The sequence below is a fragment of the Giraffa tippelskirchi genome, chromosome 8, assembly GCF_054371585.1.
Source record: "Giraffa tippelskirchi isolate mGirTip1 chromosome 8, T2T-mGirTip1v1.2.pri, whole genome shotgun sequence".
Lineage (NCBI taxonomy): Eukaryota > Metazoa > Chordata > Mammalia > Artiodactyla > Giraffidae > Giraffa > Giraffa tippelskirchi.
Genome location: NC_137282.1, coordinates 82,397,281 through 82,421,936, shown reverse-complemented (window position 1 = coordinate 82,421,936; position 24,656 = coordinate 82,397,281). Strand labels below are relative to the sequence as shown.

Sequence of the window (24,656 nt, the reverse complement as noted above, 5' to 3'; positions counted from 1 at the left end):
CCCTCCAACAAAAAACAAGAAATTCCTGGTTGTTTATTTGACTCTGCACTCCTACAACATATCATATGAATTTATGCCTTACTTGAACAAAGTGATAACCAAAACTAAAGACTATTTCAAAAGCTTTCTTACCTATTTTAACCCCACCAACTACTTTCTTTATGTCAGATTTTATAAACTAGCCCTGCCTCAAAGCTGTAGGCTGTTATCTATTTTACATCCACTTAAACTAGCTGGAAATTAACAACAGAAAAAAACAGTATTTGGGGGAACATAGATGAAAACATTTCTTTAAGTTATTTTCCTATAGCTGCTTTTATGAAACCTTATATCTTACAAAATGCTTGTTTTACAAAGGATGTCATCTATTCACCATTAACCCTTCCTTCTCATATGTCTTTTCCCCTTTATTCATTCAGGTAGGATAAGGACTAACTTTGCGAGTAGTTTTTTACACAGGGACTAACAATTAAAATTGCCTACGAAAAGAATGAGTCCCTAAAATATTGCACTACACTAACTAAACTTGCCCGCAAAGGTCCGCCTAGTCAAAGCTATGGTTTTTCCAGTAGTCATGTAAGGATGTGAGAACTGGAACATAAGGAAACCTGAGTGCCGAAAAACTGATGTTTTTGAACTGTGGTGTTGGAGAAGACTCTTGAGAGTCCCTTGGACTTCAAGGAGATCAAAGCAGTCAGTCCTAAAGAAATCAGTCCTGAATGTTCCTTGGAAGGACTGATGCAAAAGCTGAAGCTCCAATACTTTGGCCACCTGATGCGAAGAGCTGACTCATTTGAAAAGACCCTGATGCTGCGAAAGATTGAAGACAGGAGGAGATGCGGACGACAGAGGATGAGATGGTTGGATGGCATCACCGACTCAATGGACATGAGTTTGAGCAAGCTCTGGGAGTCGGTGATGGACAGGGAAGCCTGGCGTGCTGCAGTCCATGGGGTCGAAAAGAGTTAGACATGACTGAGCGACTGAACTGAATTAAACCTCAAGTGAATGACAATGTTCTTAAGAAAATTAAGTGTTCAGAGTAAAATAGGGTCCTGACATCTGTGACCAACTCCAAAAGATTACCAAACATGACATCCAAAATAAATATCGCTAAGAAATTAGATTAAGTGGGGCTATCAAATTTTCTTCTTTGAAGGGCAGTTTTAGTTACCACTTCCATAAATGCTTTTTTAAAAGTATGTAATAATTCCTATATGCAAACCATGTTTCTTCAGTTTCGATTTTTCTTAATGATTGTTTCATCTTCTCTGATCCTTACTTTTACATTTATCCCTTTCATGTAAGACCTTTAAACAAACACATACTACCATTTCCTAATGGGTCCTTGGGATGAAAGGAGAAATGAAGGTCTTATTATCAGTTCACTACACTAATTTTGTTACTTTCACACTTATGCCAGTAAACCAAAGAAAATAATAATGTGTCATTCAAAATCTAAAATCTTTACACACTTTGTGTTATTTATGACACCACCAATAATTATTGTTATAGTCTCTTGAAAAATCAGTGTCAGAGTAGAACGTTAACCAAACTTACGGTCTGTGAGACTAGCAATCCCCGCAAGAGTAGTGATGGGGACATGGGGCATATCCCCATTCATCCTGAAGTTCTGGAATGGTGTTGCCTATGAAAGTACTTAGTTCAGGTGCCAGCTGTCATTACTTCCCATTTCCCAAACACTGCAACAAAAAACAGATAATTATTTGTAACAATATGTCAAATATATTACTACTAGGGAAATGCTTAAAAAATAAAATGTTCTGCTTTCTTGCATGCTCAAGCTATATGTAACAGTAACAGCCATCATGCATTTATTATTTACTGTATGTTCACACTGCAAAGTGCTTTGTATGCAACAACACATTTAGTCCTCACAACAATGAAGTAAGGTAGGTACTATTTTTTCCTGCATTTTACTGACAAGAAAATTAATTTACAAGGAATTTCAAGTAATTTGTGGAGCAAAGGTCAGAACCTAAACAATGTGGCTGTATTACTGGACAGGGATACTCAATTTTGACAAACACTATTTTCTTTTCCACATCATAGATATATAAAAATTTATCTTCAACTTGCCTTTCTGGTAAATAATGTGCACATTATTAAAAGAGGAGTCTTCAAACAATAAAGGCTGTAGAGGGTGTGGAGAAAAGAGAACCCTCTTGCACTGTTGGTGGGAATGTAAATTGATACAGCCACTATGGAAGACAGTATAGAGATTCCTTAAAAAACTAGGAATAAAACCACCAGATGACCCAGCAATCCCATTCCTAGGTATATACTCTGAGGAAACCAAAACTGAAAAAGACACTTGTACCCCAGTGTTCACTGCAGCACTATTTACAATAGCTAGAACATGGAAGCAACCTAGATGTTCACTGACAGATGAATGGATAAAGTTGTGGTACATATACACAATGGAGTATTAGTCATAAAAAGGAACACATTTGAGTCAGTTCTAATGAGGTGGATGAACCAAGAGCCTATTATTCAGAGTGAAGGAAGTCAGAAAGAGAAAAGCATTGCATAATAATGTATATATATGGAATCTAATAAGATGGCACCGATGAATTTACTTGCAGGGCAGCAGTGGAGAAACAGACATAGAGAACAGACTTATGGACACGGTGAGAGGGGCGGAGAGGGTGAAATGTCTGGAGAGAAACTTACACTACCATACGCAAGACAGACAGACACTGGGAATTTGCTGTATGTCTCGGGAACTTAGACAGGGGCTCTGAAGCAACCTAGAGGGGTGAGACGGGGAGGGAGATGGGAAGGAGACTCAAGAGGGAGGGGACATAGGTACACCTACGGCCGATTCAAGTTGATGTTTGACAGAAAACAACAAAATTCTGTAAAGCAACTATCCTTGAATTAAAAACTAAATAAATTTTGAAAAAGATGTGTCTTTATTAAATAGCTTCATAAACAGCAAACAAAAAGAGTGCTCTACATCAATTATCTAAGACATAGTGCTGAAACAGAAAGCTGAATTGTAATTTTTAAACAGTTTAAATACTTCTCTTTTTTTAAGAGAAGCTAGTCAGCAACCTTCAGGAGAACCTCTGAGTTTTTTGAGTTACAATCTTCAGAACAGTGTAATGATATAACATTAACAACTCCCCTTACTTATACATCTTAATTCAACTGTAAAAATTTAAGTTTTTTCTTAAAAATAGTGAAAGTATACAAGTAGGTAAAAATAAGAATTTTCTTTTTCCTCACTTTCATTATAAATATACTGACAAAAGTTCCTAAAACATATATGTATGATTTAACAGTAATAAAGTAAGCATCCGTGAAACCACTCTAACACTCTAGCTCTTTCTAAAGATAACAACTATCTGATCTTTTTAGTAATCATTTTTTTCCTTTAATGATCTTTTTATATGTACATTCTTTTCTAATAGCTGGCTAAGGAAAAAACAAAGCATTGTTTTCCTATGATGAACTTGTGTGTGCATGCATCCTCAGTCGTGTCCGACTCTTTGCGATCTCATGGACTGTAGCCCACTAGGCTCCTCTGTCCATGGGATTTTCCAGGCAAGAATACTGGATTGGGTTGCTATTCCCTTGTCCAGGGGATCTTCCCAATCCAAGGATCGAACTTGCATCTCCTTGTCTCCTCCACTGGCAGATGGATTATTTACCATTGCGCCATGTGGGAAGCCCTCTTTTGATGAATGTCTGACATAAAACTTGCTAGTAGCAGTCCACTGGAGGAAAAAGGCCTAAGAAATAGTATAGGGAAGATATAATTACTACTGGCTATCCTCTATTTTCCCTTTTGCTACACTTACGGATTTTACACTTTGAAGTAATCCATACTAATGTTGCTGCTTTATGCCAGTAAGGTGACTGAAGTCCATCAAGAAACAACATTCCTAGAACTACAGTATATGTGCTGCAGAAGCAAGTACAACATTCCTAGAACTCTAAAATTGAATATTTTGTTGTTTGCTGTTGTTGTTGACTTGCTAAGTAATGTCCAACTCTTTGTGATCTCATGGACTGCAGCACATCAGGCTCCTCTGTCCTCCACTATCTCCTGGAGTTTGCTCAAAAGTGAATATACACACCCTAACTAATTAGACATGGCATTTTTGGCTCTGGATTGGGCAGTGTTTGGTTCACCTGGCTCTGTCAAAGCACATGTCTTTCATGCAACTGCTGACAATGAGGCTGAAGTCATTATCTCTGGGAAAGAATGTATCCAGAAAGAAATGGTAACCAAATGGGAAAGAGTATAATGAGTGCTTTAGAACAGTCTCCGAAGGCAGTGCTTTATTTAAAATCTGTGAATGGTGACTGATTTGTAAACTTAATGGGTTGAGATCAATACTGAGAGGGATGAAACGAAATATAAGGCTATATTGCACATTGCTTTGTGAGTCTAGGTAACATGTCATTCTAATTATGAGTCACCAAATCAAAGCAGTTTGAAAGCTGCTGGTTTAAATAAATGGAAGCGTAAGGAAAGTAGCCCCCTTCATAAGTGGTAATAAGAATGAAATAAAATAATGCATGTAAATCACCTGACATACTACCTGGCACACAGTAAGTGATGCAGAAAGTTAACAGTATTACTGTCACTGGAAAAATACTTTAGAGGAACAAAGGAGAAACAGGTGGATTAGTGAAAAAGAATCTTTTAATATAAAGTACTCCCTATTTCTGAAAGCCCTACTAAAAATTATTATTTGAAACTCCAGTATATATTTCACCATAGTATTACAAATATGGATAGCAGTCCTAGGCACTGTGTTGTGTAAAATTACTAATGGTTAATCAGTGGGAAATATTATGCTACTCTCCCATTTCAGCTATAATGAGTCTGAAGGGAACTTCTAAGCACTTGGCAAGATTTATAAAGACCCCAGTTCTTCACTCACTTAATTTCACTTCAAAATTTATGATTTCCTCATGTAAATGATAGAAATGCAAATAAAACAGTATTAGTAAAAGTTACAACAATAATATTCAAATTGAAATGGATTTGGAATAAAAAACAAGTGCATAATCTGATGGTAGATAAACTTTTCTGGACAGCCACTTTTGTAATCCATAGCCAAAAAAATGTGTATAATCTTGTCTCAACAATCTCACTTTTTTAGTAATGAAAAATTGGCAGGAATGATAACTAACATTTATTCAGCAACTACTATATAATAAAAACTGATATATAAAACACTTTAAATGTACTCTCATTCAACTTTTATATAAACCTGAGGTACTAACTCCAGGTAAGTGAAGTCACTGATTGTTCCGACTCTTTGCAACCCCATGGACTGTAGCTCACCAGGCTCCTCTGCCCATGGAATTCCCCAGGCAAGAATACTGGAGTGGGTTGCTACTTCCTTCTCCAGGGGACTTTCTCGACTCAGGGACTGAACCCATGTCTCTGGCACTGCAGGCGGATTCTTTACTTTCTTTACTGTCTGAACCAACTGGGGGGAAGCCAGGGAAGCTCCTGAACTCAGGTTCACAATCTTATCTTACATTCTCAACCATATATGCAGGACATCAAACTGGGAAGTATCTACAATGCTATGACAGAAAAGACAAACCAGTAAAAAAAAAAAAAAGGTAAATGAAATGTTCCTCAGAGAAGCAAAATGTTTGTTTAAGGTCTCACAGTTTATAAAATGACCTACAAAAGTCTGGATTTCCAGTTCAGTGTTCTTTATGCTATGCTGTCTTAGAGGATTATATTACTTTGAATAAACGAACATTTTATATGTGTGGACTATTTAGCTAATTAGCACTTTTCCTTCCTTGGTAATACTAATTTCTCCTTTTCTTTAGTGAGGAAGGTGGGAGAGAGGGCTTAAAACTATTATTTTTTCATTGTCTCAATTTATATTTCATTTAGTAGAATATGCTGCCTCAAATTCTTTTGGGAAATAGGTAGAATATAAATCCTAAGCATCCTATATATGTTGTACTATATATATATATATATATATATATATAGTGCAATATAATTTAAGATTGATTCCTTTATCACAAGATGATTTCCTATACAATGGGATCAGAAATGCAAAAATCAAACAATGGTCATTTTATTTCTTTCTAAATGAGGCTGAGGTCTTAAGGAACTATAACATTTAGATGCAGGTCTCAACTTTAGACCATAACACACTTGATGATATATAATCAATTCAATCTAAAATGTAAGAGAAAATGTTTTAATGTTAAATCACTGAACAGTCCACAAGAGGGCACACTTTCAACTACTACAAAATTTTTAAATTCACATTTTTTTTTTACTAGTCCAAAGACTGGCCAGATTCTTCTGAAATAATCATTCAACACCACTAGAAAACAACAGATTCTGAAGTTTGTAAATTTTTTACAATACATACAAGCAATTTTTGGATGCATATAAAATATAAGAAAAGCCTGAATACCTGAAGACTTCTACAGTAATATTAAATGATAAAAGCAAGTAACAGGTTTATCATTCATCTTCGTCCTATTAGCTATTTGCAATTTGTCTGCCCTTAGAATCTTTTCAAAAAACTATGGTTACTCTGATTTTTTTGTTTTGATGCCACAGTAAGTTTAGTAAACATCTATCATCTCATACAGATACAAAGAAATTTTGTGATAAAAACTCTTAAGACCTACTTGCTTAACAACTTTCATATATAACATACAGCAGTGTTTAATTATGTTTATCATGTTGCACACAACATATTTAGTACTTCATCTTGCAGCTGGAAGTTTGTACCTTTTGACTACCTTCAATTTCCTATCCCACCCCCCCACCCCCGTCCCCACCTCCCGCTGCAATCCCAGCCTCTCTCTGATAACCACAAATCTGATCTCCTTCTCTGAGTTTGCTTGTTTTTCAAGCATAACTGATCTATAACACTGTTGGTTCCTAGTATACAACATAATGATTTGGTATTTCTATAGATTTCAAAATGATTAACGTAGGAAGTCTAGTTACCATCTGTCACCATACAAAGATATTACATTATTGTTTACTATATTCCCCACACTGTACATTTTATCCCTGTGATTCATCTATTTGGTAACTGGAAGTTTGTACCTCTTAATCTTTCTCACCTATTGCACTAATCCCCCCACCCATCTCCCCTCTGGCAACTACCTGTTTGTTCTCTACATCTATAACTGTTTCTGCTTTCTTATGTTTGTTTATATGTTTTGCTTTTAGATTCCACATATAAGTGAAATCATATGGTATCTGTTTTTACCTGACTTATTTCATTTAGAATAATACCCTCTAGGTCCATATGCGTTGTTGCAAATGACAAGATTTCATCTACTTGCATGTTATCAGCCATAAAAAAAAAATGTGTGTGTGTGTGTATATATATATGTGTGTGTGTGAATAGGTACATATCAACACTACATCATTTTTATCCATTCATCTATCAATGGGCACTCATACCCATACCTTGGTTATTGCAAATAATGTGATGAACACAGGGTATATGTATCTTTTCAAATTAGTGTTTTTGCTTTCTTCAGAGAAATACCCAGAAGTGGAATTGTTTTGCATGGTACTTGTTTTTAATTTTTTGAGGAACCCCTATACTGTTTTCCACAGTGGCTGCACCAGTTTACGTTCCCACAAACTGTGCATGAGAGTTCTTTTATTTGTTGACTTTTTGATAATAGTCATTTTGATAGGTATGAGGTGATATCTCGCTGTGATTTTGAATTGCATTTCTCTGATGATTAGTGATGTGCCTGTTAACTATCTTTAAGTCTTCTTTGGGAAAATGCCTATCCAGGTCCTCCCCATCTGGCTATTTTGATCCTAATGTGACAAGTCCCTAGAAACAATGAATTCTTTAAGACAACTCAGTAGGAGAACAAATTTGTTTCAGGTGCTTTAGGAAATTATTCCAACTCAACAGCTTAAGATCATTACTTAAAGTACTGAAAAGAATAACTGAGAAAGAATATATGCGTACTTGTGCTTAGTTGCTTCAGTCGTGTCCGACTCTCTCCGCCCTATGGACCATGATTTGCCAGGTTCCTCTGTCCATGAGATTCTCCAGGCAAGAATACTGGAGTGAGTTGCCATTTCCTTCTCCAAAGAGTACATAAAGATGTACCAAAAAAATCATGATTGCTCATGTATTATGTGCATTAATGATCTCTAGTCTGTGCTAACCCATTCAAAGAGGTCATTTCCAAAAACTTTCTTCTCTCTCCTGTGTTATCATCAATTTTCCCTCTTACTGGATCATTCCAATCAGCATATGAACATCTATATGTTGATAACTGCTACTATTCCCACAACAACAAAATTTAAAAAAAAACCCGTCTCCTATATCCTCCATCAAACTACTTCATTTTCTTCTTCCTTTCACAGCAAAATCCTTCAGCTGTCCATCTTCACCTGTAATTCTTCTACTTTCTCTTGAGACCACACTGGGTTTTTATTCTCATCATTCCACCAAAAGTCTTACCATGGTTAGTAATGACATGAACCTACACTGTTAAGTGCAATGGACAAAACTCCTATTTCATTATTTGACCTAGCATTCACGAGAGCTGATCAATCTTCTGTTTGCACAATTCTGATTTCCAGAACAATATATTCTTTTGGTTTTTCCTCACAGGACAGGCCACTCCTGAATCCTATTTTGGTTCCTTCTCATCTTCCTGTTCTACCTATGTTGTTAATCTCATCTGATCTCAAGATTTTAAAATAGCACCTGTATGCTGATAACTTTAAAATTTATATCTCCTACTATGACTTCGGGCTTCCCTGGTGGCTCAGAGAGTAAAGCATCTGCCTGCAATGCGGGAGACCTGGGTTTGACCCCTGGGTCAGGAAGATCCCCTGGAGAAGGAAATGGCAAACCACTCCAGTATTCTTGCCTGGAGAATCCCATGGATGGAGGAACCTGGTAGGCTACAGTCCACGGGGTCGCAAAGAGTCGGACACGACTGAGCGACTTCACTTTCTTTCACTGTGACTTCTCCCCACATACAATACACTCAATCCAACTACCTACTCAGTATTTCTGCTTTGAAAAAGCTGGCTTGAAACTCAACATTAAAAAACTAAGATCATGGTATCGGGTCCCATCACTTCATAGCAAACAGATGGGGGGAAAGTGGAAACAGTGACAGATTTTATCTTCCTGGGCTCCAAAATCACTGCAGACAGTGACTGCAGCCATGAAATTAAAAGATGCCTGCTTCTTAGAAGAAAGCCATGACAAACTTAGTGTATTAAAAGGTGGAGACAACACTTTGCTGAAAAAGGTCCATATAGTCAAAGATATGATTTTTCCATAGTCATGTATGAACGTGAGAGTAGCTGAGCATCAAAGAATTGTTGCCTTCAAACTGTGGTGGTGGAGAAAACTCTAGAGTCCCCTGGACTGCACGATCGTACCAGTCAATACTAAAGGAAATCAACCCTGAATATTAATTAGAAGGACTGATGCTGAAGCTCCAATACTTTGGCCACCTGATGCAAAGAGCAGACTCACTGGAAAAGACTCTGATGTGGGGAAAATTGAAGGCAAAAGGAGAAGGACAGGATGAGATGGCTGGATGGCATCACCAACTCAATGGACACGAGTTTGAGCAAATTCCAGGAGATAGTGAAGGACAGAAGAGTTTGGTGGGCTGCAGTCCATGGGGTTGCAAAGAGCTGGACTCAAGTTAGTGACTGAAGAACAAGTGCAGGTCTAGAGTAGAGGCTGGCAATCTTATTACTGACTTCTGAGTGTGAATTTTATGCTTTAGATAAAAGTTCTTTATTAGATATTATTTGCAAATATTTTATCCTTATCTTTTGCCGTTTCATTCTCTTAACAATATCTTTTGAACTTTTTATGAAGTCCAACTTAGAAGTATGTTTTTTTATGATGGTGGTGGTGGGATGTGACTACAATGAGACATGCAGAAAGTTTTTGGTGTGATGAAAATGTTCTGTATCATGGAGGGATGTTGGTTATATGAGTATGTCCAAGATTTCTATTTTTCAATATATATATTACCAAATTCCAAAATACTACAAAAGTAATACTACTACTACTACTAATTTAGCAGTGGTTACAGAATGGGTGGAGGTATAGATGAAATTAAAATGACAGCATGTTGATTCCTGTTGAAGCTAAGTGCTGGACATTAGGCATTCATTACACTCTTCTGTTTACCTTTCATGTCCTTAAAAAGTCTTCCATAATAAACAGCCTGTTTCATACGTACCTTGCTTTTTCTTCTTGAAATTTCTTTGGAGTAATTTAAAATGTGTTAAGTTTCACATTTTATCTCAATTAAGGGAAATTTTTTGTTGGGTACAAAATATCATCTCATACTTAGGTAAGGATTAACTAAGGCCTTTCTTTTAACAGACCTATTACTGCTAAACTATGTGATATGAAGTGAATGCTTCTATCCCCCCCCCACTCCATTTGTATATGGAACCCTAATCCCAATATGATGGTATCAATATTTGAAAGTGGGGCTCATGAGAGGTGATTAGGTCATGAGGGTGAAATTCTCACCAATAGGATTAATGCCCCTAGGAAAGAGGCTTCAAAGAGCTCCTTTGATCCTTCCACCATGTGAAGACACAGCAAGAATATGGCCATCTATGAACCAGAAAGTGGGTTCTCACAAGACATTGAACCTGCTGGGACCTTTATTTTGGACTTCCCAGCCTCCAGAACTGTAAGAAATAAATTTTTGCTGTTTATAAGCCACTCAGTCTATGGTGGTTGTTGTTGCTTAAGTTGCTAAATCATGTCCGACTCTTTGTGACCCCATGAACTGCAGCACACCAGGCTTCCCTGTCCTTCACTATCTCATGGAGTTTGCTCAAGTTCATGTCCACCGAGTCGGTGATGCTATTCTTTTATAAAAAACTGAATGGTAAGACATCATGTTTCACTGAGGCTTTATTTCTGTAATTGGCATTAAAAAAAAAATAAAAGAATTTAAGAGGTCCAAATATAATAATTAAATAATATAACTTATGAATGTGAAATAACCATATTTGGGATAATTTTCAGGGAAAGTTACCTTGTAAAAAGTCAATTAAGACTAGTAACAAACAACTCCTACTAAGGAGCTAAGCTTCAAAATTATTTTAAATAGTCTGATTTATAGGAAAAGAAACACATTATCTATAGTGCTTAGTCGCTCAGTTGTTTCTGACTCTTTGTGACCCCATGGGCTGTAGCCTGCCAGGAAGCCACCAAGGAAGCCCACATTATCTACAGTAACCTTTTTAATAATTTCCACTAGATCCTTCCCACTATGCTATTATATAGGATATAAATATATAAATTGGGCTTCCCTGGTCGCCCAGATGGTAAAGAATCTGCCTGCAAGGCAGGAGACCTGGGTTTGATCCCTGAGTGGGGACGATCCCCTGGAGAAAGGAATGGCTGGGTACCCACTTCGGTATTCTTGTCTGGAGAATTCCATGGACTGAGGTTAAGCATGTTATTTGCACTAGATCCTGAAGGTTGGGGACCCCTGTTATAGAGGACTTTCATAGTTGTTTACAAAATCTAGGTAAAACTGATGGGGGATGGGGATAGGGGAGGTGTGCAGAAAAGAGGGATATAAAAAAATAGTTTTCTCAAATAATATTTTGACACAAGTCAATATCACAAATAAACACAAAAGCAAACTAAACTTAAAATGGAACTGAAACACTTTCAATTTCAATCAGAATACTGAATTGCCTGGAACTGAGGAAGCAGTTTGGCTTCTCTTTACCAGTACTTAATAATATTACGTATGCTTATCAGCAGATAATGAAATTTGTAAGTGACTCATCTCCTTTTACTTGATGATCTGATTTCTTGATTTTTAAAAGATTAAATCTTACGTATTCACCATCATGCATTTAGCACTTACCACCTAGAATAGGATCTGACAGTGGGTTTTAAGCATAATGTGGTTTAAAAAAAAAAAACAAAAAACAAACCACCCCAAAACATCGTTAATATCCTCATAGAGCACAGAGAACCCATTAGTAGTGATATTATGAATAATCACCATGTAACAGATAATCACATACTGTGATAAACTTCACAACAATAATAATGGATGATATTTAGCATCTACTATACGCCTGGAATTGTTCTAAGGGATTTACATGTTTAATTTCATATTAATTTATATTTAGTTCATCTTTACACATTTGAATTCAGTTAATCCTTATCCTATTTAACAGGCAGTATTATTAACTTAATTTAAGATAATAAAACCTGGGGCATATAAAGGTAAGTAATTTGCCCAAGGTCTGATTCCAGATTTCCCGATCTTAATATTTTGGAGTCCTTGCTCTTTTCTAAATGAAAAGAATTGGGCACTTTGAGAGATAAAAAGACTGCAACCAAGTTTATAGTGAAGGGTGGACAGTAACAATGTCTTATTAAGGAAATCTCATTAATATAAGTTAGACAGGCAAAAGGCAAAGAAGAAATGGGAACAGGGTGGGGGCGGTGAATAGCATACTCAAGTCCCTACAGAAGGACAGAGCCTAGCACAAAGAAAAAGGGGATTATGTCCCTGTACACAATGATGGGCTGATACAAGACTAAGGAGAAAAGGTACATATAAATTAATCATACCTAGCCTAACAGACCAGGTCAAGGCACTTTTGATTTCAAATCATGCTACTTAAAAAAAAAAAAAAAAAAAAGACCCTGCTGCTGGGCAAGATTGAAGGCAGGAGGAGAAAGGGACGATAGAGGATGAGATGGTTGGATGACATCACTGACTCGATGGACATGAGTTTGAGCAAGCTCTGGGAGCTGGTGATGGACAGGGAAGCCTGGCGTGTTACATACAGTCCATGGGGTTGCAAAGAGTCGGACATGACTGAGCGACTGAACTGAACTGGCCATTTACAAATATATCTTAGTTACTGACAACAGCAACTGTAGTTCCTTGATTTTTTGAATCCATTTCTCTGTTTTCATAAAGATTCTATATACTCCTTAAGATATTAACTTGAATTCAGTTCACTGTGTTTACAAAATTAGGCATGGATTTAAAAGACTAGAAGGAAAAATGGTTTGTCACAAATACAGTTTTTTCAATAGTCATGTCAGATGTGAGAGAGTTGGACCATAAAAAAGACTGAGTGCTGAAGAATTGATACTTTCAAATTTTGGTGCTAGAGAAGACTCTTGAGAATCCCTTGCACAGCAAGGAGATCAAACCAGTCAATCTTAAAGGAAATCAACTCTGAATATTCATTGGAAGGAATAATGCTGAAGCTGAGGCTCCAATACTTTGGCCACCTGATATGAAGAGCTGCACTGGGAAAGACCCTGATACCGGGAAAGACTGAGGGGAGTAGAAGAGGGTGACAGGATGAAATGGTTGGATGGCAGCACCAATTCAATGGATATGAGTTTGAGCAAACTCTGGGAGACAGTGAAAGACAGAGGGACCTTGTGTGCTGCAGTCCATGGGGTCGCAAAGAGTTGGACATGACTTGCAGACTAAACAACAACAATAAAGTATAAAAATTACTGCCTCAGAATAAACTTTACAACATAAAACTGAATACTAAGTTAAAAAAACAAAAGAAAAAGTAAAACCAAAAAATGTTTCTTGTGTGAAATAAACTTATGTTCATGCAAAAACCTGCACATCAATGTTCACGGCAGCATTATCTGTAATAGCCAAAAACAGGAAACAACCCAAATGACCTTCAATGTACGAACAGTTAAACAAGTTGGTAAATCTACACCACAGAACGCTACTTAGCAATAAAAATGTACCAACTATTCATACATACAACAACTTGGATGAATCTCAAGGAAATTACACTGAGTGAAAAACGCCAACTCAAAAATATATACTGTATGATTCCATTCATGGGATTCTCTTGACATACCAACATGAGGATGAAAGGCTGGTCAGTGGCTGCCAGAACTTGGAGATGGGGAATGCAGGTGTGACTATGAAGTGACAGTACAAGGAAGTGGTTCTTGCGGTGACAGAACAGTTCTCTATATCGAGTACGGTGGTGGTTACATATAACTACTTGTCTGTGTGCTTGTGCTCAGTCCCTCAGTCAAACTACATTTATGATAAAACTGCACAGAAACACACACAAAGTGCATGCATAGCTGGCTAAATCTGAATTAACTCCTGGATTGTACAAATGTCAATTTCCTGGTTTTGAAATTATAATACAATGTTACTTTTGTTAGAGGTTGGATTAATACGGGTATACATGATATCCCCATACTCTGTTTTTTTTTGCAACTTCCTATGAATCTGCAATTATTTCAAAATAAAGAATCATTAAAAGCCAATTATAGTCTGTGGGTTCTAAACAATACCTAGTTCATTCACTTTGTGGACTTTTACTATTGAACCAAGTTAAAAGTTCTGGTAGCTGATTTAGAAATTTTGCAAAGCAATTTATAGGCATAAAGTTTTTTTTAGTTTTTCCTGAAGGCTTCTTTTTTAAAAAATTTTCTTAGTTGAAGAGATAACTTTTAATTTTGATGTAATTTCAAGCTTACAAAAAGTTAAGAGTTATACAAAACTGCTATACAAGTACAAGAAACTGCCATAACTTTTACCCAGATTCACCAACTGCTTACCTTTTACCCTGTCTGCTTTACCTTTCACAATCCCTTCCTCCTCCCTGTCCTTCTGTGTGTGTGTGTGTATCCCCCTCAACTATTTCAGAGCAAGCTGGAGATACCAGAGTCCATTTCTCTCAATCCTTAATTGTGTATTTCCTGGAAAAGTCAGTTTTCATTCCAATCCCAAACCAGTCAATCCTAAAGAAAATCAACCCTGAGTATTCACTGGAAGGACTGATGCTGAAGCTGAAGCTCCAATACTGTGGCCAGCTGATGAGAAAAGCCAACTCATTGGAAATGACCCTGATGCTGGGGAAGATTGAGGGCAGGAGGAGAAGGGGGCGACAGAGGATGAGAGAGTTGGATGGCATCACTGACTCAATGGACATGAGTTTGAGCAGACTCCAGAAGATACTGAAAGACAGGGAGGGAAGCCTGGCATGCTGCACTCCATGGGATCGCAGAGAGTCAGACACAACTGAGCAACAACAAATGTATTTCGTAAGAGCAAGAACATTTTCTTAGATAACAAGACAATGGGAAAAAAAACAGGAAATTTAACATTTATAAAATAATATCTAATCCCAGGTCCCTATTCTATCCACTGTCCCAATAATATTCTTTTTTAACTGTTTTTTCCCCTTGGTTCAGGAACCAACCTAGAATCAAAGATAACATTCAGCTGTCATGACTTTAAGTCTTCTTGAATTTAGATTGCTTCCCTGTACTTTCTTTGCATTTATTGACTTGTTTGTATAATCCATAGATTCGGAATTCCAGTGATATGTTTTTAGTAGGTATTATCATAGACTTCTAGTGCGTTATAACAGGAAGCATCTGATACCAGTTTTTTGCTAATTTGATGATGTTAACTTTGATCACTTGATTAATGCACTGTGGGCCATGTTCTCTGTTAAGTTACCCGTCTGAAGTTTGTGGAGAGAGGCTTGTGTGAGGGAGACTACTAAATAACCTAACTCCCACTGAACTTATACTACTTAATTTTAATACCATTAATGATTTTCTATCAATGTTTTATTTATTTCTGGGCATTCTACTGTAATGGGACATTTACCTTCCTCCCTATTCCTTCATGTCAGTATGGACTGGGCAATTTCTTTTTTACTGAATGAGTTGCAATCTATTATTATTCATTTATTTTGATGCTCAAAATTTTCCCAGATTTGGCTAGGGGCAGCTTCTTCAAGCTGACTTTCTTGTCCTTTTGTTATGTCCTATCACTCTTTAAGAGATTCCTTACTTTCCAGTGCAATAATATATGCCAACCTCATCTCATACTTTTCCTATCCCAACAGTGGAAATCAGTCTTTTCTTCAGGGAGGTGCTCTGATTCTATTTAGTGGAGAATATTATTCAGAGACAGCACTAGTTGTGCTCTCTGTTACTGGTATATCATTGTAAGCCAAGTACATTAAATGAAAAAATAGAGAATCAAGAGAAAATAAGTAAAACATGAGTTGCAGAAAAATATAAATGTGAAAAACAATTTATAAATTCCAGAATCACACAATTTCATAGGCGAAAAATATCTCTGGGAAACAAACACCTATTTTATAGGCAAGAAAACCAAGACCTAGTGATGTAGGTATGTTGAATATGGTCACGGAATAAATTATTAGCCAAAGTCAGCAAATTCTCAATTCAATGTTCACCAAGTTTTGCTCTTATACTATTTATTCAACAAATATTTACTGAGTGCCTAGAATGTGCAATGCACTAGGGATACAGCAGTGAACAAAACAGACAACAATTCCTGAAAGGCCTCACAGAGCTTAATTTTCCATACGAAAAGGTGCTTTAGTTCATAAGTCTTTAAGAAAATCCAAATGACAACCATAGTAAGATATATTTAAAATTAAAAAGACTAATCAACTGTTGCAATGACAGCACAGTAAACAACAGGAATGCTCACACAATGCTGGTGGGAGTATATAAAATGGGTACACACACTTTGGAGAAGTTACATTATCTGTTGGGTGATTACCCTAGGCCCTGTAATTTCGTTTCTTGGTATATACCCAATAGAAAACTAAGGGTTTAGAGCTCTCAATCTCCCCCTAGAACCAGTGGGTCAGACTGGACATGTTGGTCTTCAGAGATGGCAGAGGCACGAAAAGTGCAAGCACAATCTTACAAACTTTTTTTCAAACCTTTGGTCATGTCACAGGCAGGAACTGCACAGTCACTTTGGAAAGAGCTTGGATGCAGGCAGAGGTGAAGGCCTGGAGCTGTTGATACAATCTATCATATCCACCCATTCCAAGATGTTTCAGAGATGAAGCTGATATTTTAACAACACTCCCCTGCAAAGTGATTTTGAAAACCAATAGGCACCACAGATTGCTGGGCCTTATGCCCAGCGTTTCTAATTCAGTAAGCCTTGAGCAATACCGAAGAATTTAGCATTTCTAATAATTTCCCAATGATGCTAATGCTACTGATCCTAGGGCCACAGTGGTAACTACTGGGCTAGAAGACAGGGAAAACCTTCTGAAGAAGATGTCACCTGTAATGAACTTTGAAATCTTGGTATTGATGATGAGTGGGAACAGTGTTGCAGGCAGAGGGAAAAGCAAGTGCAAAGGTACAAAGCTGTGAAACTGCATGACATGTATGTGGACTGAGGGAAGGTTAAACAGGCAAAAGCCAGATAATAAAAAAGCCTATGTGCTAGGTTAAGGAGTCCAAATTTGACTGACTGCTATAGCCAGTCATAGAAACACTTTATATTAAGAAAATTATATGAATAGATTCTGATATTAGAGCATGATCTATAGCAGCACTGTGGAAGAGAAGGTGCTAAACTTGTAGAAAGGTACTAGAAGAAAGGAAGAACAGGTAGGAAATACACTACCATTTGAACGAAGACAGAGCAAGGTTAATAGCAAGAAAAGGGCAGATATACAGAAAGAGATTAATCTGGTGACAACTTGGATGTGGAGAGAGAGGGAATCTAGGACAACTTTCAGGTTCTAGCTTGGGTAACTAAATGTGCAACATGCACATATACATACATTCATAAATATAGATATCACATCCTGTGTTGTTCCATTTGGATTTGAAACAGTTTACCAGGAGAATACATAGGTTGAGAGATAAACAAGTGAAGGATTCTGAACAAAGGATACACTGGGATAAAGAAAATAAATAAAAATATTACAGAGTAAAGCACAGTATAATGCTCTCCAAAACTCCCAAGAGTTGGCCTTCAAATATGGCTTAAGTTTCCTAGTTAGGAATGCAAAGAAGCAAATACACAGTGTCTATAAAAAGCAAATCAACTGTTCAGGAGAAGTATAGTTTTTCCAAGATACTGTAAGCTGAGGGAAATTTCACCAGTGAGTTCCCATAAAGAAGATTCTGGATGATATAATGGAGAAAGTCCTTGAAGGCATCCCTAAAAAAAAAAAACTTCCCAAATGTTTTGAGCTAATTTCCTAATATATATATATATATATATATATATTTTTTTTTATTCCTGTTTAATTAAAGTTAAAGGGACCTTTAAAATTATGAGATCTCTGTCAGGTATGGCTATCAGGCTAATATATTTTTTTAAAAGTCACATCCATTTAAAAAGGACAATTCAGTAAAAGCAAATCTACAAGGGGCCAAAATAATGCTATCCATCCAAGTACACAGATCTCTAATAGTATGGTTCTATCTAAGAGTAAAATTCTAAATAATCAGAAGAATGGATGGACTGAATGTTGCCACTGAGCAGTCCTCCATTATTTTTCTCAGAACTGGACTTTTCAAAAACTAAAATGGTCCAGAGTACATGTTTGAAGTGGAATACAAACATGCAGTATTACTAAGGGGAGCAATATATGTTTTATTAACCAACCAGTCTAGGCAAGGAAAACAAAGAGAAGGTAACTTTATGAAGTTTAAGGAGTTTACTCAAAATATGTTCTACACAGAAACCTCAGGGAGGTTAGAATCTTCTTCTGAAAAGTCTGATGCTGCTCTAACACATGGATCATGCTGCCAAATTTCTACTAACAACAGATTATGCAAAATGTTATTATAATTTTCAGAATATGAAAGCCAAAAAGTTAATAAAACATCTTGTGTGTGTGCTCAGTCGTGTACGACTCTTTGCAACCCCAGGCTCCTTTCACTCTAGGCAATATTGTCTATACTACTTAACACATCATAAATTTTCTGTTACAGAAAAGTCTTTCTCTCTCTCCCTCCTTCTCCCTCTCTAAATACACTTTCACCCACTGCCCCTTGGCTCCACCTTGGACACACACTTACTAGACTGCCTACTAGCAGGCAGTATATGTATATGAACTGAGGTATAGAGGGAGAGAAAAAAATATGTACTGACTACTTCCTAAGTATGTGCTGGGCACTGTGCCTGTTGCTTTACATTCTCCTTCCCCCTTTTTTTCATTTGATCTTCATAATAACTCACTGAATAGGTCTCATTTTAAAGATGAGAACAAACGTAAATGAATAGCAGAAAGTATAAAAATTAATTAAGATGCAGACTCAGTATTCAAAAACAATTTGTCATCATTCAAATCATTCAGATATAAAAGCTGTAAAATGGCGCTTAAACACACAAAAGAAGTATGTTCAGCCTTACCATTACTACGAGAATTAAAACTACACTGAGAGCAAGTTTCTAAATTCTAGCCAACCTGATAAATGAGAAATGTTAACACACTATTATGGATGCTGTTGAGAAATAGGTACTCTCATACACTGCTGGCTAGAATGCAAAATGTAGTTTAATTTGACATATATAACAAAACTACATGGGCTTCCCAGGTGGCACTAGTGGTAAAGAACCTGCCTGCCAACACAGGAGAACAAAGAGACAATGGTTCGATCCCTGGGTTGGGAAGATCCCCTGGAGAAGGAAATGGCAACCCACTCCAGTATTCTTGCCTAGAAAACCCCATAGACAGAGAAGCCTGGTGGGCTACAGTCTATGGAGGTCAAAAAGAGTCGGACACAACTAAAGTGACTTAGCACAGCACACACGTATATACATTTAGATAAACTTTCGACTCAGTAATCCCATTCCTAGAAGCTGAACCTCCACAAATATGTAGAACATATGCAAAATGTTATTCATTACAGTGTTATTTGAAATATAAAACTTTGAAAACAATCTATAATGTCTCAGCACAGGAATTTGACTATATAGTACATCCACATCATGGAATATTATACAGTAGTTTAAAAGAATGAGAACTGTGAACTGAAACAGAGTAATTCCTAGGAAAAACTAAGTGAAAAAAAAACAAGGTACAAAATAAATGTATACAGAATGAAATCTTTCCAGAATGAAGGAGAAATTAGAATATATATAGGTATTGCTTAACCATAAAAAGAAATCAGGAAAGATAAAAGTTGAAAGTAATGTAATCATTATCCCTTGGGAAGGTGGGAATGGGATTGTAGTGAGACTCTTGAGTATACCTTCCCAATACCTTCCCTATTGGGTTGACTTTGGAACCATGTAAATGTTACTTACATTCAGAAATCAGTATTAAACCAAATAAAAAAAAGCAAACTCTAAAATCAAGCACAACCAGCATAACTATATTATCAAATAATAGCATCATCAGGACTGAATATTCATTGGAAGGACTGATGCTGAAGCTGAAACTCCAATACTTTGGTCACCTGATGCGAAGAGCTGACTCATTTGAAAATACCCTGATGCTGGGAAAGATTGAAGGCAGGAGGAGAAGGGGACGACAGAGCATGAGATGGTTGGATGGCATCACCAACTCAATGGACACAAGTCTGAGTAAACTCCAGGAGTTGGTGATGGACAGGGAAGCCTGGCGTGCTGCAGTCCATGGGGTCACAAAGAGTTGGACATGACTGAGCAACTGAACTGAACTGAATAACATAATCACACACACAAAAATTTAATCCAAGTAATTCTCACCACAGGACTCTGACTGTATAAAATTATTGAGTGTGGTGGGTTGAACTGTGAGGCCTCCTCCAAAATATGTCCACCTAAATCAATGAATGTGACCTCATTAGGGAAAAGGGTCTTTCAAATGTAAGAATTTCAAGATCATCCTGAATTTAGGGTGGACCCCAAATCCAGTGAACATGTTCTTATGAAAGACAGAAGCGGGAGATACACTGCCACACCATGAAGAAGGCCAAGTGAAGATGACAGCAGAGACTGGAGTCAGGCAGCCACAAACCAAGCAATGGCTGAAGCCACGAGAAGCTGGAAGAGAAGCAAGAAAGGATTCTTATCCAGAGCCTCTGCAGGGAGAATGAGACTGTTAACACCTTGATTTTAGACTTATGGCCCCTAGAACTATGAAAGAATAAAATCCTGTTATTTCAAGCCACCAAAATTATGATAAATTTTTACAGCAGCGCTAGTAAACTAATACACTGGGATATATTCTAAGGACAGAAAAGATTAAAGAGAACTCTTCAAACTTGTCTAGTGTGTTTTATTTTGGCAGTGGTGTTGATACAGGAATTCAAATACAATATATTCTTATAAGTCAAGTGAAGAACACCTTCCACTGTGTCACTACTGAAAACTGAGAACTGTTTCTATTATTTATTTCCATAATTAACCTCAATAAAAACATCTACAAACTTAATTTCAAAGTCTCTGTCCACACTTTTTAGTTTTTCATTTATATTTTCCTCTGTTCCAACATAAACTGTCCATTCTTGCCAGACTGATCTTTTCACTGATTCCAAAATATGCTTATCTTCAAACCTTGCATGAATACATTTCCTTATACTGTTCTTTTTCCATTCTATACCTAACAAATTCTACCTATTCTCCAAGCTCCACCTCTTCTTTGAAACTATCCTCTACTACTGTGCTTCACAATATTTTTCTTTAATCAACTCCTGTGTTACATGTATCTAAGTTTGGACCTGTCCATGCATCAGTTCAGTTCAGTTCAATAGACACTTGTGTCCGATGCTTCGCGACCCCATGGACTGCAACACACCAGGCCTTCCTGTCCATCACCAACTGCAAGAATTTACTCAAACTCATCTCCATTGAGTGGGTGATGCCATCCAACCATCTCATCCTCTGTCGTCCCCTTCTCCTCCTGCCTTCAATCTTTCCCAGCATCAGGGTCTTTTCCAATGAGTCAGCTCTTCGCATCAGGTGGCCAGAGTACTGGAGTTTCAGCTTCAACATCAGTCCTTCCAATGAACATCCAGGCTGATCTCTTTTAGGATGGACTGGTTGGATCTCCTTGCAGTCCAAGGGACTCTCAAGAGTCATCTCCAACACTACAGTTCAAAAGCATCAATTCTTCAGGACTCGGCTTTCTTTATACTCCAACTCTCACATCCATACATGGCTACTGGAAAAACCATAACCTTGACTAGATGGCCCTTTGTTGGCAATGTCTCTGCTTTTTAATATGCTGTCTAGATTGGTCATAACTTTCCTTCCAAGGAGTAAGCGTCTTTTAATTTCATGGCTGCAGTCACCATCAGCAGTGATTTTGGAGCCCAAAAAAATAAAGTCAGCCACTGTTTCCACTGTTTCCCCATCTATTCCCATGAAGTGATGGGACCAGATGCCATGATCTTAGTTTTCTGAATGTTGAGCTTTAAGCCAACTTTTTCTCTCTCCTCATTCACTTTCATCAAGAGGCTCTTTAGTTCTTCTTCGCTTTCTGCCATAAGGGTGGTGTCATCTGCATATCTGAGGTTACTGATATTTCTCCCAGCAATCTTGATTCCAGCTTGTGCTTCATCCAGCCCAGCGTTTCTCATGATGTACTCTGTGTATAAGTTAAATAAGCAGAGTGACAATATACAGCCTTGATGTACTCCTTTTCCCATTTGGAACCAGTCTGTTGTTCCATGTCCAGTTCTAAATGTTGCTTCCTGACTCGCATACAGGTTTCGCAGGAGGCAGGTAAGGTGCTCTGGTATTCCGATCTCCTGAAGAATTTTCCACAGTTTGTTGTGATCCACACAGTCAAAGGCTTTGGCGGAGTCAGTAAAGGAGAAATAGATGTTTTTCTGGAACTCTCTCGCTTTTTCGATGATTCAGCGGATGTTGGCAATTTGATCTCTGGTTCCTCTGCCTTTTCTAAATCCAGCTTGAACATCTTGAAGTTCACGGTTCACGTGCTGTTGAACTCTGGCTTGGAGAATTTTGAGCATCACTTTACCAGAGTTTGAGATGAGTGCAATAGTGCAGTAGTTTGAGCATTCTTTGGCATTGCCTTTCTTTGGGATTGGAATGAAAACTGACCTTTTCCAATTCTGTGGCCACTGCCGAGTTTTCCAAATTTGCGGGCATACTGAGTGCAGCACTTTCACAGCATCATCTTTTAGGATTTGAAACAGCTCAACTGGAATTCCATCACCTCCACTAGCTTTGCTTGTAGTGATGCTTCCTAAGGCCCACTTGACTTCACATTCCAGGTTGTCTGGCTCTAGGTGAGTGTGAGTGATCACATCATTATGATTATCTGGGTCGTGAAGATCTTTTTTGTAAAGTTCTTCTGTGTATTCTTGCCACCTCTTCTTAATATCTTCTGCTTCTGTTAGGTCCATACCATTTCTGTCCTTTATTGAGCCCGTCTTTGCATGAAATGTTCCCTTGGTATCTCTAATTTTCTTGAAGAGATCTCTAATCTTTCCCGTTCTATTGTTTTCCTCTATTTCTTTGCACTGATCACTGAGGAAGGCTCTCTTATCTCTCCTTGCTATTCTTTGAAACTCTGCATTCAAATGGGTATGTCTTTCCTTTTCTCCTTTGCTTTTCACTTCTCTTCTTTTCACAGCTATTTGTAAGGCCTCCTCAGACAGCCATTTTGCCTTTTTGCATTTCTTTCTCTTGGGGATGGTCTAGATCCCTGTCTCCTGTACAATGTCACGAACGTCCGACCATAGTTCATCAGGCACTCTATCAGATCTAGTCCCTTAAATCTATTTCTCACTTCCACTGTATAATCGTAAGGGATTTGATTTAGGTCATACCTGAATGGTCTAGTGGTTTTCCCTACTTTCTTCAATTTAAGTCTGAATTTGGCAATAAGGAGTTCATGATCTGAGCCACAGTCAGCTCCCAGTCTTGTTTTTGCTGACTGTATAGAGCTTCTCCATCTTTGGCTGCAAAGAATATAATCCATCTGATTTAGGTGTTGGCCATCTGGTGATGTCCATGTGTAGAGTCTTCTCTTGTGTTGCTGGAAGAAGATGTTTGCTATGACCAGTGTGTTCTCTTGGCAGAACTCTACTAGCCTTTGCCCTGTTTCATTCTGTACTCCAAGGCCAAATTTGACTGTTACTCCAGGTGTTTCTTGACTTCCTACTTTTGCATTCCAGTCCCCTATAAGGAAAAGGACATCTTTTTTGGGTGTTAGTTCTAGAAGGTCTTGGAGGTCTTCATAGAACCATTCAACTTCAGCTTCTTCAGCATTACTGGTCGGGGCATAGACTTGGATTATTGTGATATTGAATGGTTTGCCTTGGAAATGAACAGAGATCATTCTGTCGTTTTTGAGACTGCATCCAAGTACTGCATTTCGGACTCTTTTGTTGACTATGATGGCTACTCCATTTCTTCTAAGGGATTCTTGCCAGTGGTAGTAGATACAATGGTCATCTGAGTTAAATTCACCCATTCCAGTCCATTTTAGTTCGCTGATTCCTAAAATATTCACATTCACTCTTGCCATCTCCTGTTTGACCACTTCCAATTTGCCTTGATTCATGGACCTAATATTCCAAGTTCCTCTTTACAGCATCGGACCTTGCTTCTGTCACCAGTCACGCCCAATACTGCGTGTTGCTTTTGCTTTGGCTCTGTCTCTTCATTCTTTCTGGAATTATTTCTCCACTGATCTCCATCAGCATTTTGGGCACCCACCGACCTGGGGAGTTCATCTTTCAGTGTCTTATCTTTTTGCCTTTTCATACTGTTCACAGGGTCCTCAAAGCAAGAATACTGAAGTGGTTTGCCATTCCCTTCTCCAGTGGATCACATTTTGTCAGAACTCTCCACCAAGATCTGTCCATCCTTGGGTGGCCCTACACAGCATGGCT

At 37.7% G+C, this 24,656-nt stretch overlaps 1 protein-coding gene across 3 annotated transcripts in view; it reads right to left on the bottom strand.

Annotated features, from left to right (window-relative positions):
* Window positions 1-24,656, bottom strand: part of NIPBL (NIPBL cohesin loading factor) — a 198,452-nt gene that overhangs the window by 114,825 nt on the left and 58,971 nt on the right. For all 3 annotated transcript variants that reach the window (XM_081522004.1, XM_081522003.1, XM_081522005.1), the window contains exon 2: window positions 1,561-1,703. In XM_081522004.1, coding sequence (XP_081378130.1) covers window positions 1,561-1,624 — 64 coding nt within the window. In that variant the 5' untranslated portion in view covers window positions 1,625-1,703. The remainder of the gene's footprint in view (window positions 1-1,560; window positions 1,704-24,656) is intronic.